Source organism: Benincasa hispida, chromosome 12 (assembly GCF_009727055.1).
Source record: "Benincasa hispida cultivar B227 chromosome 12, ASM972705v1, whole genome shotgun sequence".
Taxonomy (NCBI): Eukaryota; Viridiplantae; Streptophyta; class Magnoliopsida; order Cucurbitales; family Cucurbitaceae; genus Benincasa; species Benincasa hispida.
The window spans coordinates 22,307,984-22,325,276 of NC_052360.1; the positions used below are offsets into that span (position 1 = coordinate 22,307,984).

At 40.6% G+C, this 17,293-nt stretch overlaps 1 protein-coding gene across 1 annotated transcript; it reads left to right on the forward strand.

Annotated features, from left to right (window-relative positions):
* Positions 1-11,945: 11,945 nt before the first annotated feature.
* Positions 11,946-16,008, forward strand: LOC120067452. The gene is given in 4 exon segments (XM_039019011.1): positions 11,946-12,492; positions 13,521-15,168; positions 15,170-15,471; positions 15,755-16,008. Coding segments are annotated over 4 exon segments (2,751 nt in total).
* Positions 16,009-17,293: the final 1,285 nt, after the last annotated feature.

Here is a 17,293-nt window from a genome sequence, read left to right on the forward strand (position 1 = left end):
CCGTGGAACAAGCCAAAACGAAGAGTGTAACCATGATCAACAGTCTCTAATAAATGATGCAAAGTTTGACCACCACATACGAACACATCAAGTTGTTTTGACAAAGAACAGGTAAACATTCTTTTTAAAACTAGAAAATCATTTTTGAGCAGAAATTTGTAGTATAGAAGAATAAAGTAGGGCTTTGATATGACTTAGCAAGGATAGAAGAAAATTACGTTGTCAAATAATGTGCCTAAGTGGAGCATTCGGAGTAACCAATCGACGCAAAAATGTAGGATAGGAATTGAGCTTTATTGCCTTAGTCGAAGATATGATTGACGATGTAACGCAGGTTTTGTACTATGGTGCAAGTCCATGCCATAAACTTGATGACATAGATTTTATGCAATGATATGTGATACTACTTTTAAATATGCGTTATTAACAAATGTTCTTGTAGTATGCTGTGCGTTGTCACAAGTTTCCTTGCAAGTATAATTTCACCGTAAGTTTCTCGGTGTGATTCGAGGTCGAACACAGACATTGTTTGAGGTTATTCCGTTATGTTTGTGATATATGCGACCAGGGTTTTTTTTCAAATTAATAAAAGTGTTTTGTGTACAATTAATTAAACATGCAATAAAGTAAAGTAAAGCGGTAAAGATGCAATAATAAAATAAATCGCGATAAAGTAAACCTAAGCTAAGATGATACAAGATACAGGTTTCATGATACAAGATACTGAGGTCAAGGCTGGCTGTGAAGATTATACAAATATCATGTAATGCGTGACAAGTCTTATGTGTGAAGCAGAAACAAAAAAGATAACTAATATAAACAGTGCAAGTTCCTTAATTGCGTTAAAGGCATAAATACAATTTCGCTTTTCCCCTTAGTGTACACCTCTCAGTGATCGGCTGCGTTCCCACTTCTCTGTGGTGAAACAGGGACGAATGTGATGAATGCAAGGTTGCTTCCATCTCTGGAAGTACTACTCACTTTAGTTAATGCATTCTTCTAACCTTCTCTCAACAGATCAGAATGACATCTTCACTTCTGCTCTCACAGGTGAAGATGTCGTCTAGCATGCCTTAGCTAAACGCATTTATCTCTTTAGTACAGATTAAGTTACTAGTTTAATCCATATTAATTACCAAGGTATTAAGAAAACATCATGGAGAAAACGATTAATGGAAGAACGGAAATAGACAGAGAAATGGAAATGGAAATGATTGAGACATTCAATAAAACTATTTAGCGTCTGATACATGATTTGTGAATGAAGAGATTAAGAAGATGAAACACTTTAGATGAATAGAGTTAGAAACAAATACAAATAAGCGCCAATGTCTTAGCGGCGATCTGGATGGAGATTTGCTTGCCGGCGTGGATGGAGTGAACGGATGGATGAGCTTCCCTCTCAGGCTTGCTCAACCAGTAGCAGGGATCTAAGAACAAAGCTTCACGGCGGGGATTTGGCAGTTTTGCACTGAGACTCACCTCTCGGCCTTGTCTCTTCTCTTCCCAAATTTCTTTCGATTAGTATTCAACTAAGCCTTTCTGTCAATAATCTAGCATCAGTTAGCCCTCGTATCAATTATACCCGTATCCAGTATCCTCGTATCAACTATATCTTCTCTGAATTCTATAAGGGTATTTATTGGTGAAAAGCTTTGACTCATGGCTTGTGGACCTCACTTCTTGTTATGAAAATTATAAACATGGAGGAATAAATATTCTTTCTATTATGCAATCAGACCGTCAAATATACACAACGGTTAGTTGTACACGTGTCGCAATCCTCCACATTTGCGTCGCTCAGCTGCATCTTTCGATCGAGTGCTCGCATGGGGTGTTATTTTTATTACTGCATGTGGTTGAAACTCAGCTCGGGATCGACTGTCGCATTGCGAAGTCATTGCGTTAATTGTCTCTTCATTGTGGTTTGACGGGCGCAATGTGACAGAGATGCATTGTTCAATTTCTCGTTGAGTCTTGATCGCAAGCTGTCACTTGGTTTCCTGCAAAACAGAGTAAAAATATCCTCTTCTACCATCTTGACGATGTTAGTGGGTGTAATTGTGATAATTTATATTTATTGTATTTCTGAGCTAATTTTCATACAATCGACGCATATTCCTTCTCTTTTGGCCGCAATATCTAGATAAGGCAGCATAAATATCTTGTATTTATACAAGTTATCACACCCCCAAATTTAGATATATGCTTGTCCTCAAGTATATCTTCTACTAAGGCAATAATGCTAAATTGCTCTCTTATATTTTTGCGTCGATTGGCTGCTCCGAATGTTACACATAGGCACATTTCTTAACAATGCAATTCCTTGCTAATTATGAACGAAGCCTTACTTTATTCGTCTATATAACAAAATTCTGCTCAAAGATGCTTTTCTAGTTTTTAAAATAGAATGTTTATCTCTTCTTTGTCAAAACAACTTAATATATCTATAGCAGTGGTCAAACTTTGTGTCATTTATTAGAGACTGTTGGTCATGGTTACACTCTTCGTTTTGGTTTGTTCCCACGAGTGTCATGCAAACATCCTACTACGATTGTGTGCCAATTTCAACTTTAACTCATGATATTCAGAGGAGTTGTCTCTTGCATTCTTTTATATATATTTTTCTTTTTTTTTTTTCCTTTCATATTGCGTTGTTCTGGGAGACCCATCTTCGTTTTGGCTTGCTCCTACAGGTGTCATACAAACATCCAACTGTGAGTAGGCTCCTTTCAGAACTAAACTCTTATCAGGTTGGGAATATTTTTGAAGTTTTCCCTTGCGCTGATATTGGAGTTTTACATAATAAATTTTTTTTCTCTCTCTCTCTGTTTTTTTTTTTTTTTTTTTTTTTTTAAATGATAATGAACGGATTTTCTTGATCTTATCTGCTCAGACCTTCCCCACCCCAAAATTTAAAGATGAGAAAAGTCATCATTGGCTTATTTGGATAGACTAGACAAACACTAAGAATAAAAATTTCAAAAAAAAGGTTTAAGCAGAACTTTGAAAGATAAAAGGTAAAGTACTAATAACTAAGAATTAACTAAGTGTTGGTAAGAATTTAAAAAGTATGGAAAATGTTTCTAAGTATAAACATATTATACATCATGGCAGCGCAATGAATAACGCAAAAGTAAAGGATTAAGAACATCGCAAATATTGTCAAATGATGATAAAGAGAAAGGCATAGGCAAAAAAAGGAGTGAATATGTACTCATTTGTATTGAATATTAACAAAGTATACAAATAATTAAAAATTAACGCAATACAAAATTGTTGCCTGTACAAAGAATCAAAGAATTGAGATGTTATCTTTTTGAATTTGATTCAGATGGGTGCACGCTAAAAATTAACATCGCACTTCTAATAACGCAAATACATTTTTGCTGAGGACGGGCAACAATGCATGAACTCTCGCAACACACCCCTTAATTCAACGCATTTCTGGAGGATCAGGCGCACGATATTTCTACCAGCGCATCACTACCTCAACATAGTGTCTTTTCACTAAGGACAGGCAAAGAACACATACATTCGCAACACATCCCTCAACGCAATGCATTTGGGTGTAATGGACGCAAGGTGTCTCTTGTTAACACACAATGCACCCATCATCGCATTACATACCAATTTTCCTTCTTTTTAAGTCATCAAAAATGTAAGTCGAAAAGACTTTGCGGTGTCTAATGTTTCATCTAATCATTCACAGAAATTAAAGAGCAGCGCTACTAATGTATACAAATTAAAGGAATTCAAACATGACATGCAAAATTAAATTGAAGAGAATTACATAAAGCATTAAATGCTACTCCTAAAAAGTAGTAAATAACGAGATTTAGAAAGTAGTAAAAGAAAACTGTAAAGAAAGCACGTAAACATAAATAGGGATGCTGATTGAAAGGTTCTCAAAATTACCACAATCGCTTCCCCCGCATGTTGTTTAATCCTGCTTGCCCAAGTCAATGGTATCCATGCGTCACTCAAAGTCGCCTTCGTAGTATGGTTTAATCCATTGACTATTGACTTTAAACGTGTTGTTCCCGTCTAAAGTTGTAAGTTCCATTGCGCCGTAAGGAAAGATAGTCTTGATTTTGAATGGCCCAGACCAGCGAGATTTCAACTTTCCTTGGAACAACCGCTACCTGTTGACCTTCGGTGAATGTCCAGTCATTTATGCGGTCATCATGCCACTTTTTGGCATTTTCATAGGCATCCCTTCAGCATTCGACCAACTGATTCAATTGTAGCTTCTGAACTTTCCCCACACTTGTTAAATCAAAGTTTAGCTTCTTGCATGCCCACATCGCCTTATGTTCCAACTTGAGCGGAAGATGACAAGCTTAAGACCAGGGCATACGGGGACATGCCAATTGGTGTTTTATAGGTAGTCTTGTATGCCCACAGTGCTTCATCAAGCTTGGGTGACCAATCCTTCCTGGAAGTATTGACTACCTTCTCCAGGATATTTTTGATCTCTCGGTTAGAAATCTCTACTGTCCATTAGTCTATGGGTGATAAGCAGTTGCAACTCGATGGCTGACGTTAAATTTAGTCAACAGGTTGGTGATTATGCGGTTGATAAAGTGAGAGCCCTCATCGTTAAGGCCCGTGGCATCCCATATCGAGCAAAAATATTCTTCTTAAGAAACTTCGCCCGTGTGGCCGCATCATTCTTGGCACATGCGATAGCCTCAACCCATTTTGATACATAATCAACCGCAACCAGGATATAGTGATGACCTTCTGATGGTGGAAATTGGCCCATGAAGTCAAATCACCAAACATCAAATAATTCCACTTCTAAGATTGATGTCAATGGCATTTCATTTCTCTTTGACATATTCCCCGTTCTCTTACATCTGTTGCATTGCACAACATGGGCTTGGGCATCCTTGATAAGTGTTGGCCAGAAATAGCCACACTGTAGAACCTTTGCGGCAATCTGTTGCCCCCCAAAGTGTCCTCCATAAGGGGACTCATGACACATCTCCAGAATGTGCTTGACTTCGTGCTCAGGAACGTATTGACGTAATATATGATTAGGACCAAGTCGATATAGGAATGGGTCATCCTAGAAATAAAATTTGACATCATGTCTTAGCTTTTTCGTCTACTGGTAAGTATAGTCATCTGGTATTTGACCACAAACAATGAAATTCACGATGTCCGCATGCCAAGTAACATTAATGCCTACTGACATCAGCAACACATCAGGGAATCTTTCTTCAATATCTTTTGCTTTACCTTGAACCTCGCAATTCTCCAATCTTGACAAATGATCTGTGACTTGGTTCTCGGTTCCCTTCCGGTCTTTGATCTCTAGGTCAAACTCTTGCAATAGCAACACCTACCGTGTAAACCTTGGTTTTGCATTCTTCTTTGTCATCAAATACTTGATCATAAAGTGATCCATATACACTACAACGTTTGTTCCGATTAAATATTGTCGGAATTTTTCCAGTGCAAATACTACTGCGAGCATTTCCTTCTCTGTGGTTGTATAGTTCTCCTTCACATCATTCAATGTTTTACTCACATAATAAATAGGATGCAATACCTTGTCCTTGCGCTGACTTAATACTGCGCCCACAGCATACCCGCTAGCGTCGCACATCAATGCAAATGGTTGCGTCCAGTCTGTGTTGAATGCTTTGGTGCACGCATCATCAAAATTATATTCTCAGCCAGCTTCAAGGAGCGCACTTTGAGGTTGCGATTTGGGAGAAGTTGCGAATAAATCTTCTATAAAACCCAGCGTGTCCCAGAAAGCTTCTAAGTGTTTTCACGTTCACTGGTGGGGGTAACTTAGAAATTGCGTCAATTTTTGCCTGATCAACTTCCAATCCTACTTTAGAGATTTTGTGACCCAGAGCTATATCTTTTTCCACCATAAAGTGGCATTTTCCCCAGTTAAAAACAAGATTTGTTGCCATGCATCTCTTCAAGACCTTTTCTAGGTTAGATAAACAGGAGTCATAATTGTTGCCAAAAACTGAAAAATCTTCCATGAATACCTCGACTGACTCCTCTAAGTAATCTGAGAATATTTCCATCATGCATCGTTGGAAAGTGCCTAGCGCATTGCAGAGTCCAAATGGCATGCGTCGGAATGCAAACATACCAAATGGGCACGTGAATNATCATGCATCGTTGGAAAGTGCCTAGCGCATTGCAGAGTCCAAATGGCATGCGTCGGAATGCAAACATACCAAATGGGCACGTGAATGTTGTCTTATCTTGATCTTCTGGTGCAATTGCAATTTGATTGTACCCTGAATAGCCGTCAGGAAAATAGAAAAATTCATTCCCCACAAGTTTGTCTAGCATCTGATCAATGAATGGGAGTGGAAAGTGGTCCTTTTTAGTGGCCAAGTTTAACTTGCAATAATCCATGCAATTTTTCCACCCCGTAGTCGTTCTTGTGGGAATTAATTCGTTCTTGTCATTAGTGACAACTGTCATCCCCCCTTTCTTTGGACCACATTGCATTGGGCTCACCCAGCTGCTATCAGATATCGGGTAGATGACTTCTGCATCCAGCCCCTTCACTATTTCCTTCTTTATGACCTCCCTCATAGTCGGGTTTAAGCGGCGTTACCTTTCTACCGATGTTGTCTTTCCTTCTCCCAGATGAATCTTGTGCATACAATACAAGGGACTGATTCCTCGAATGTCCGCCAAGGTCCATCCTAAGGCCTTTGCGTTATTTCTTAGGATCTGTATGAGTGTCTCTTCTTTCTCCTTACTCAGCGATGCGGAAATGATAACCGATAACGTTTGTTACTTCCTAAGTAAGCATACTTAAGGTGCACGGGCAACATCTTTAACTCTAGCACAGGTAGTTCTTCCAAAGATGGCTTAATGCATTGTGATGTCTATTTAGATATCTTGAGTGGTTCAAAATTTGATTCAATATGAATTACGGTGCAGTCCTCTTCTAATATTGCACTGATTTCAAGATCTTCTTCCTCCAGCTCCTTCAGGGGTTCATGCCAATATTCTTCCCGCAGTTCCTCAATATATTGGTTGTTTTCCATGTCACCTGGGTACTTCAACGCATTGAACACGTTGAATTTTAATTCCTGATCGTCGACCCTGATGGTCAATTCCCCTTTTTGCACATCGATCAGTGCTCGCCCTGTTGCGAGAAATGGGCAACCCAAGATGATAGGGACTTCTCTGTCAGCTTCGTAATCCAATATGACAAAATCTGTCAGAAAGATAAACTTGTCCACTTGCATGAGTACATCCTCTATCTTGACCTCATGATGCTTTATTGATCTATCGGCCAACTGTAATGTGATCGTGGTCGATCTTGCGTTGCCTATATCCAACTTCTTAAAAATCGACAAGGGCATTAAATTTATGCTTGCCCCTAAATCACACAACGCGTTGCCGACCATCTTCCTTCCTATTGTGAAGGGCAATGTAAAACTCCAGGGTCCTTCATTTTAGTGGGGATATTGTTTTAAAATAGTGCGCTGCATTGATATGTTAGCGCAACTGTTTGTGTCTTCTTGAGAGAAATTCTTAAGGGCTAAGAAATTGAGGTGGACGCATGTGGAGAAGACACCTTGGGCCAAGATGATGCAAGATTGCGTTGATGAAGGGAGGAGTAGACACTTTGCCATGCAGCCAAGTATGTGGTGTCAACACTGGAGGAAGTCTGGACGCCTATAAATAGAGCCTTGAGACTTAATTTTCAAATCACAAATTCAGAAATACGTGAAAGGAGAGGGAGAGTGGAGCAAACCATGCGTTGGAGCCAAATCCATGCGTTAGTCATAAGTGGACGCATTTGGACAGTGAGGGTGAGAAGGACGCATCAACTTGGAACGAGGAGATATCCCAATTTAATCGTGAGTTTGGAGTGATTCCAAAGCCATATGAAAGCTCTAAGTGTCTAGTTTATAGAATGGGGCTTCCAGAGAAGAAGCTTCGAGGAATCGGGCTGGAGAATGAGGAAAAGACAGAGGGGTCGAGCTATCGGGTAAGCCAAGCCAGTCTTGATGTTTTGATGATTCCGGCCAAACCATGAGGAATTCTGAGCTAAGATTTTATGGTAAGCTTCCTGAGACATTTTAGAGCGTATTTGTAGAAGGAAGTAACTCGAGGTAAAGCCTAGAAATATGATTAGTTTGAGATTAAATTTAAATCCTAAATTTAGGGTTCAAAGGAGGAGCCCGAAAAGACCAAGGAACTTCTAGAGTGAAAAGTTCCTAAACGACCAAGGTGAGTGGTACTTTCTTTCAAGTCTTAAAGCATATATTTTAGAGTAAACTGTATATACTTAGGTTGTGAATGAGTATCTAGCTTGAGAATGAGATTATGTGATCGGGATGGTCAGGGGGTCAATAGACCTAGTGCCTGAGCCCGTAAGCAAAACCTCACGGGATGGTCAGGGGACCGAGAGGTCTAGTTCCTGAGCCTGTGGAAGGATCCTCGTATGGGATGGTCAAATGGTCGATGAGCCTAGCTTTTGAGCCCATGAGCGGGGAGCTATGTACACATAGGAGATAGAGGGAACGCGCAGAGTAAGCGTTGTAGCTAGTAACAGTTATCTATCTACCGTGTGGATAGGTAGACAACATACTCATTCTAAGCAGTTATCGGTTTTACTATCTACCGTGCGCGTAGATAGAAGTTTGAGAACAGACTCACTCGAGGCGGAGGTTTGAATGTAACCTCGTATTCGTGATATGCTTGTTATTTATGAGTTGGAATAGACTCTATAAGTTGCCTACCACTCACTGAGCTTTGTAAAAGCTCATTCCGTTATTTCACGTTTTTCTTCTCAGGTAGCGAAAGGTTAGGAGTTCCAGGGTGCTACTAAGGTCAAGGTCTGCTACAAGCCACAGTTACACTTCCGGGGTCTTACAGTTATTGTTTTAAACTTTATAGTTAAGTCTTGGAGTTGTATAAACGTTACATCGTTGTAAAATAAAGATGGGCCTACTTAATCCGCTGTAGTTTTCCACCTTGACTTAATCAGTTGGTTGTTGAGTTTGTTCATTGGTATCAGAGTTATTTCCACAAGAGTTATTAGGCAAGAAGTGTCAACTAAAGGGTTGATAACTGTTGTAATGTCACGCCCTCTCTCTGGCTCGGAGAGTATTCTGGGGCGGGGTGTGACATATCTTCTCTTCTAGTTCTTTAAGGGAGTCACCTTGCGATTGTCTCATTGCCTCGCTCTTTTCAATGTAATGTTTTCACGATGTCTTCAGAGACGAGCTGCTGCAAGAGGTATCATATAAGAACGATTGATCACAGGGTGGTTGATAACTTGTAGAAATACAAGTTATTTGTATTGCCTTATCTAGAAATTGCGGCCAAAAGAGATTAAATATGTGCCAATTGTATGGAAATTAGCTTAAAAATACAATAATCATGAATTATCGCAATCACACCTACTAACATCGTTAAGATGGAAGAAAAGGAGATTTCTACTTTGTTTTGTAGGAAACCAAGTCACCGCTTGCGATCAAGGCTCAAGAAGAACTAACCAACGCATCTCTGTCACATTGCGCTCGTCAATCAACACTGAAAAGACGATTAATGCAATGGCGGCACAATGCGACAGTCGATCTAGAGCTGACTTTTAACCGCATGCGGTAATAAAAACAATACTACATGCAAACATTCGATCGAAAGATGCAGTTGTGCAACGCAAAAGCAGAGGATTGTGACACGTGTATAACTAACGGTTGTGCAGATTCGACGGTCTAATTGCATAATTGAAGGAATAATACCCCTTCATCTTCAGAATTTCCATAACAACAAAAGGGGACCACAAGGCCGGAGTCAAAGAACTTCACATATAAATACCCCATAGAATTCACAGAAAAAGGGGTTACTCGAGACGAGGCTAATTACTGCTATTATATTGAGAGAAAGGTTGAGCCGAGTGTTAAATTAAAGAAAGCCAGGAAGAAGAAGAGGCAAGACCGAGAGGTGAGTCTCAGTGTTCATCTGCCAGATCCCCATTGCGAAGCTCGTTCACTCAGATCCCTACTGCCGGCTGAGCAAGCCTGAGAGGGAAGCTCATCCATCCGTCCAATCCATCCAATCTAACAAGCAGATCTCCATCCAAATCGGTTCCAAGACGTTGGCGCTATTTGTATCTGTTCTATCTCTTTTCATCATTGTAGTTCATCTTCTTTATCTCTGCATTTACACACCATGTATTAGATGATAAATAAATATATTGAATGTCTTGATCGCTTTCATCACCACTTTTCTGTCTATTTCCGTTCCTCCATTTATCGCTTTCTTCATGATGTGTTCTTAATCCCCTAGTAGTTAATATGAATTAAAGGAGTACTTAATCTTTGTTAAAGAGATAAATTGTGTTTAGCTAAGGCATGCTAGACGACATTTTCACCTATGAGAGCAGAAGTGAAAGATGTCGTTCTGATCTATCGAGAGAAGGTCAAAAGAATGCGTTAACTAGAGCGAGTAGTACTTCCAGACAAGGAATCAACCTTGCGTTCATTACGTTCGTCTCTGTTTCACCACAGACAAGTGGGAACGCGGCCGATCACTGAAAGGTGTATGCTAAGGGGAAAATGGAACCGTATTATCAGTTCAACGCAATTAAGAACTTGCGATGGTTACATTAGTTATCTTTCTGTTATGTTTCATACATAAGACTTGTCGCCGCATTACATGACCTTTGTAGAATCTTCACAACCAGCCTTGACCTCAATATCTTGTATCATGAAGCTTGTATCTTGTACCATCTAGCTTAGGTTTACTGCGTTTTATTTTATTATCCCATTTTTACTACTTTCCTTTACTTTATCGCAACTTTATATTCTTGTACACAAATACTTTTATTAAATTGAAAAACCTGGTCACATGTATCATAAACATAACACAATAACCTCAAACAGTCCCTGTGTTCGACCTCGGATCACACCGAGAAACTTGCGATGGAATTATACTTGGTTCCAACGTAAGGAAACTTATGACAACGCACAGAATACTACTAGAACATCCATGAATAACGCATATCTAGAAGTAGTATTGCATGAATTGAGTCAAGTCAGGGCATTATTGTATATCAATCGGCTTGAACCGTGCGTGCATCGTATAGCATAACTTCAATGTTACAAGTTTATGGCGAGTTGTTTGGGAATGGTTAACGGTTTATTGTTTGAGTGTGTTTGTGGTACTTTACAGGACAGATCTCATTGTACTGGCTATTCAATGAGGAGAGTAGCTTGATGGCTTATGAGTACTGGTGCTGAACCAGAATTCGAAGCTGACCCTGAGATGAAGTGTATTATTCGCACAATAGTTCATCAGGGCCAAATTAATTGGCGAAGAAGCATGTTGATGAGAATGTGGCACCTGCAGGAGACCAAAGGGAAAATTTGCCAGCGCAAGATCCAGTTTTTCTTGCTGTTGACCATAACATCCCCATGAGGGAATATGCGGCGCCGGATCTTTATAAGATCTCACCTAGAATTTCAAGACCCTTGGTTGAGGGGAATGTAAGCTTTGAGATAAAACCTATCATGCTACAGATGATTCAGAATGTGGGTCAATTTGGAGGATTACAAGGAGAAGACCCACACGTTCATTTGACGAATTTTGTAGACATGTGCAGCGCATTCTCCATGCCTGGTGTAACTCAGGAGGGGCTTAAATTATATATGTTCCCATACACATTGCGGGATGAGGCAAAGAGGTGGGCTCAAGCGTTAGAGCCAGTTGAGATTAATGGTTGGGAGCAGTTGGTTGATAGGTTCATGAACAGATTCTTTCCTCCAGCAGTCAACGCAAGAAGATAGAGGGATGTTCTAAATTTTGAACAAAAGGGGTACGAAATCTTGAGTACCACTTGGGTGTGATTCTGACAGTTAGTGAAAAGCTGTCCACATATCAGGATTCCCGATAGTATTTTGATGGAAACATTTTACAATGGCTTAGACTAATCAATGCAAGCAGTTGTCGATGCCTCTGCAGAAGGAGGATTGATGAACAAGTCATATACGAAGGAAAATAACATATTGGATCGCATCTCGCAGCATTCTGATGAGTGGATTGATACTGGGCTTGAGGTAAGAGGTCTGAAGCAAGAAAGAGCAGAAAGTGCCGATGTGTCAACCGATACAATGAGCGCACTGGTCGATCAGATGACTATAATGACCTCAATTCTCCAGACAATGACTAACCAACAGAGAACTCTTTCTCAGGAATCAGCACAAGTTAATGCATTGACTCACGTGGCCCCAATAAATTGCGTCCAATGCAGAGAGGGGCATCCAGTAGAGTTCTGCCCATGGAATCAACAACCTGTGTATGCCGTTTACGATGAATCATTTTGCAACATCTATAACCCTGGTTGGTGGGATCACCTAACTATAGGTTGGGACGGGAATCACAATCAGGAGAGCCATAGTTTCTATCAGTATAGTTATCAGGGGGATCGAGGCAACACTCCGATCATCATTAATTCGGATTGTAGCCCAAGTAATGCCCAAGGTATACCACCCTGTGACCAACCGTTCCTATATGACACCTCTTGCAGCACCTCGTCTCTGGTGACATCTTTAAAACATTATATTGAAAAGAACGAGGCAATGAGACAATCGCAAGCTGACACCCTAAAAGAATTAGAAGAGTAGATAAATCAGCTTACGAGGGAATTAAAGAAGAAAGTGCCTGGTACAAAGCATAGTAGTTCAAAAACACAGGAGCCACTAGGGAAAGAACAATGTCATGCAGTGACATTAAGAAGTGGCAAAACAACAGCCCCTATGTCATCAGTACCAGATGCAACAACAACATCGATCGATTTGACTGTTGATGATGACCAGTCAGTTTAGAAGCAAGTTCATCTACAAAAGATGAAGCTTTTCAAGACATGAACACTAAATCAGCACATCCTCCAGCTAATGAAGCACAGCAAGCACCGGACCTCAACAAGCAGCCAAGAGAATAGGAAATACGGCGAGATCTTCCACCTTTCCCATCTAGGCTGAAGAAGAAATATTATAGCAAGCAATTTCAGAGGTTTATGGACGTTCTCCGACAGCTACACATTAATATTCCCTTGATAGAAGAACTAGAGCAGATGTCGAGTTATGTAAAATTTCTCAAGGACATTCTTGCAAATAAAAGAAAGATCGGGGAAAATGAAATAGTTGCATTAACATATGAATGTAGCGCGCTGTTCCAAAACAATCTCCCCACTAAAATGAAGGATCCTGGGAGTTTTACATTACCTTGCACAATAGCAGGGAAGATTGCCGGAAATGCGCTGTGCGATTTAGGGGCAAGCATAAATCTAATGCCCCTATCAATTTTTAAGAAGCTGGATATCGGCAACGCAAGACCAACTACTATAACAATATAGTTGGCCAATATATCGATAAAACTTCTTGAGGGCAAGATAGAGGATGTTCTCGTGCAAGTGGACAAGTTTATCTTCCCAGCAGACTTTTTCATACTGAATTACGAAGCGGATAGAGAAATCCTTATCATTTTGGGTCACCCATTTATCGCGATAGGGCAAGCACTCATCGATGTGCAAAAAGGAGAATTGACCATCAGGGTCGACGATCAGGAAGTAAAATTCAACATACTCAATGCGTTAAAGTACCCAGTGGATGTGGAAAATTGCCAATACATTGAGGAACTGTGGGAAGAACCTTGGCATGAATTTCTGAAGGAGCTGGAGGAAGAAGATTTTGACATCGGCATAATATTGGAGGAGGACTGCGCCGCAATTCATATTGAATCAAATTTTGAATCTTTCAAGTTATCAAAATGGACATCACAACGCATTAAGCCATCTCTGGAAGATCCACATGTGCTAGAGTTAAAGCCATTGCCCGTGCACCTTAAGTATGCTTACTTAGGAAGTAACGACACATTACTGGTTATCATTTCCGCATCGTTGAGTAAGGAAAAAGAAGATGCGCTCATACAGATCCTAAAGAGTATTGCAAAGGCATTAGGATGGACCTTGGCAGACATTCGAGAAATCAGCCCCTCATATTGTATGCACGAGATTCATTTGGAGGAAGGAAAGACTGGATCAGTAGAAAGGCAACGTCGCTTGAACCCTACCATGAGGGTGGTCGTGAAAAAGGAAATAGTAAAGTGGCTGGACGCAGGTGTCATCTACCCGATATCTAATAGCAGCTGGGTAAGCCCAGTGCAGTGTGTTCCAAAGAAAGGAGGGATGACAATCATCACTAATGACAAGAATGAATTAATTCCCACGAGAACGACTACGGGGTGGAGAATTTGTATGGATTATTGCAAGCTGAATTTGGCCACCAAAAAGGACCATTTCCCACTCTCGTTCATTGATCAGATGTTAGACAGACTTGCAGGGAATGAAGTCTTCTGTTTTCTTGATGGGTATTCAGGGTACAACCAGATAGTAATAGCACCGGAGGACCAAGACAAGACAACCTTAACGTGCCCATTTGGTACGTTTGCATTCCGACGTATGCCATTTGGACTCTGTAATGCGCCATGCACTTTTCAACGATGCATGATGGCAATATTCTCAGATTACTTGGAGGAGTCAGTCAAGGTATTCATGGATGATTTCTCATTTTTCGGCAATAACTACGACTCCTGTTTATCCAACCTTGAAATGGTCTTGAAGAGATGCGTAGCAACAAATCCTTTTTTGAACTGGGAAAAATGCCACTTTATGATGGAAGAAGGAATAGTTCTGGGTCACAAAATCTCTAAGGCCGGCTTGGAAGTTGATCAGGCAAAGATTGATGCAATTTCTAAGTTACCCCCACTAGTGAACGTAAAGACACTTAGGAGCTTTCTGGGACACGCTGGGTTTTATAGAAGATTTATTCGCAACTTCTCCCAAATCCCAAGGCCCCTAAGTGCACTACTGGAAGCTGACCGAGAATACAATTTTGATGACGCATGCACCAAAGCATTCAACACATTGAAAGATGCGCTCATCTCCACACCTATTTTGATTGCACCAGATTGGACGCAACCATTTGCGTTGATGTGCGATGCTAGCAGATATGTTGTGGGTGCAGTTTTGAGTCAGCGCAAGGACAAGGTATTGCATTCTATTTATTATGCAAGTAAAACATTGAATGATGCACAGGAAAACTATACAACCACAGAGAAGGAAATGCTCGCAGTGGTATTTGCACTGGAGAAATTCCGACTACTTAATCGGAACAAACGTTGTGGTGTATACAGATCACTCTGCGATCAAGTACTTGATGACAAAGAAGGATGCAAAACCAAGGCTTATGCGGTGGGTGTTGCTATTGCAAGAGTTTGACCTAGAGATCAAAGATCGGAAGGGCACCAAGAACCAAGTCACGAATCATTTATCAGGATTGGAGAATTGCGAGGTTCAAGGGACAGGAAAAGATATCGAGGAAAGATTCCCTGACAAGCTGCTGATGGCAGTAGACATTAATATTCCCTGGTATGCAGACATAGTGAACTTCATTGTATGCGGTCAAGTACCAGATGACTACACTTACCAGCAGAAGAAAAAGCTAAGACATGATGTCAAATTTTATTTCTAGGATGACCCATTCCTATATCGATAGGGACCTGATCATATATTACGTCGATGCGTTCCTGAGCACGAAGTCAAGCACATGTTAGAGCTTTTTCATGAGTCTCCATATAGAGGACATTTTGGAGGGCAGCGAACCGCAGTAAAGGTCCTACAGTGTGGCTACTTCTGGCCAACATTGTTTAAGGATGCTCATGCCCATGTTGTGCAATGCGACAGATGTCAAGAGAATGGGGAATATGTTAAAAAGGAATGAAATGGCATTGACGTCAATCTTAGAAGTGGAATTATTTGATGTTTGGGGAATTGACTTCATGGGCCCATTTCCACAATCCGAAGGTCATCACTATATTCTGGTCGCGGTTGATTATATATCAAAATGGGTTGAGGCCATCGCATGTGCCAAGAATGATGCGGCCATAGTGGCGAAGTTTCCGAAGAAGAACATTTTTGCTCGATATGGGATGCGATGAGGCCTCTCACTTTATCAACCGCATAATTGCCAACCTGTTGACTAAATTCAACGTAAGCCATCGAGTTACGACTACGTATCACCCACAGACTAATGGGTAGGCGAAAATTTCTAACAGAGAGATCAAAACTATCTTGGAGAAGGTAGTCAATACTTCTAGGAAGGATTGGTCACCCAAGCTTGATGAAGCACTGTGGGCATATAGGACTGCCTATAAGACACCAATTGGCATGTCCCTGTATGCCTTGGTCTTTGGAAAAGCTTGTCATCTGCCGCTCGAGTTGGAACATAAGGCAATATGGGCATGTAAAAAGCTGAAGTTTGATTTAGCAAGTGTGGGGAATGTTTGGAAGCTGTAATTGAATCAGCTGGTCGAATAACGATGGGATACCTACGAAAATGCCAAAATCTATAAGGAAAAAACAAAGAAATGGCATGACGACCGCATAAACGATCGGACATTCACCGAAGGTCAACACGTATTTATATTTAACGCTCGTTTGCAGTTGTTCCCATGAAATTTGAAGTCCTGCTGGTCTGGGCCATTCCGAATCAAGACAATCTTTCCTCACGGTGCAGTAGAACTAACAACTTTAGATGGGAACAGTGCATTTAAGGTCAATGGTCATTGGATTAAGCCTTACTATGGAGACGACTTCGAACGACGCATGGACATCATTGACTTGGGCAAGCAAGATTAAACCGCTTGCGGGGGAAGCGATTGCGGTAATTCTGAAACATCCGACAATTAGCATCCCTATCTATGTTTACATGCTTTCTTTCCCATTTTCTTTTATCGCCTTCTAAATGCCGCTATTTACTGCTTATTAGAATTAGTCTTTAATGCTTTCTGCGTTCCTTTTCAATATACTTTCGTATGCATTTCTATTCCTTAGATTTAGTTGCACCATTCGTGAATGATTTGATGAAGCATTAAACACTGCAAAGTCCTTTTCGACTTGCATTTTAGATGAATTGAAAAGAACAATAAATACTGATATGAAATGCGATGATGGGTACATTGTGAGTTAACAAGAGACACTTTGCATCCATTACACCCAAATACATTGCGTTGAGGGGTGTGTTGCGCGCGTATGTGTCCTTTGCCTGTCCTTAGCTAAATGTACTATGTTGAGGTATCCTCCAGAAATGTGTTAGTTAAGGGGTTTGTTGCGGGGGTGCATGCGTTGTTGCCCTTCCTCAGCAAAAATATTTTGTGTTATTAGGAGCGCGGTGCCACTTGTTAGCATGCACCCATCTAAATCAAATTTAAAAAATTAATCAAT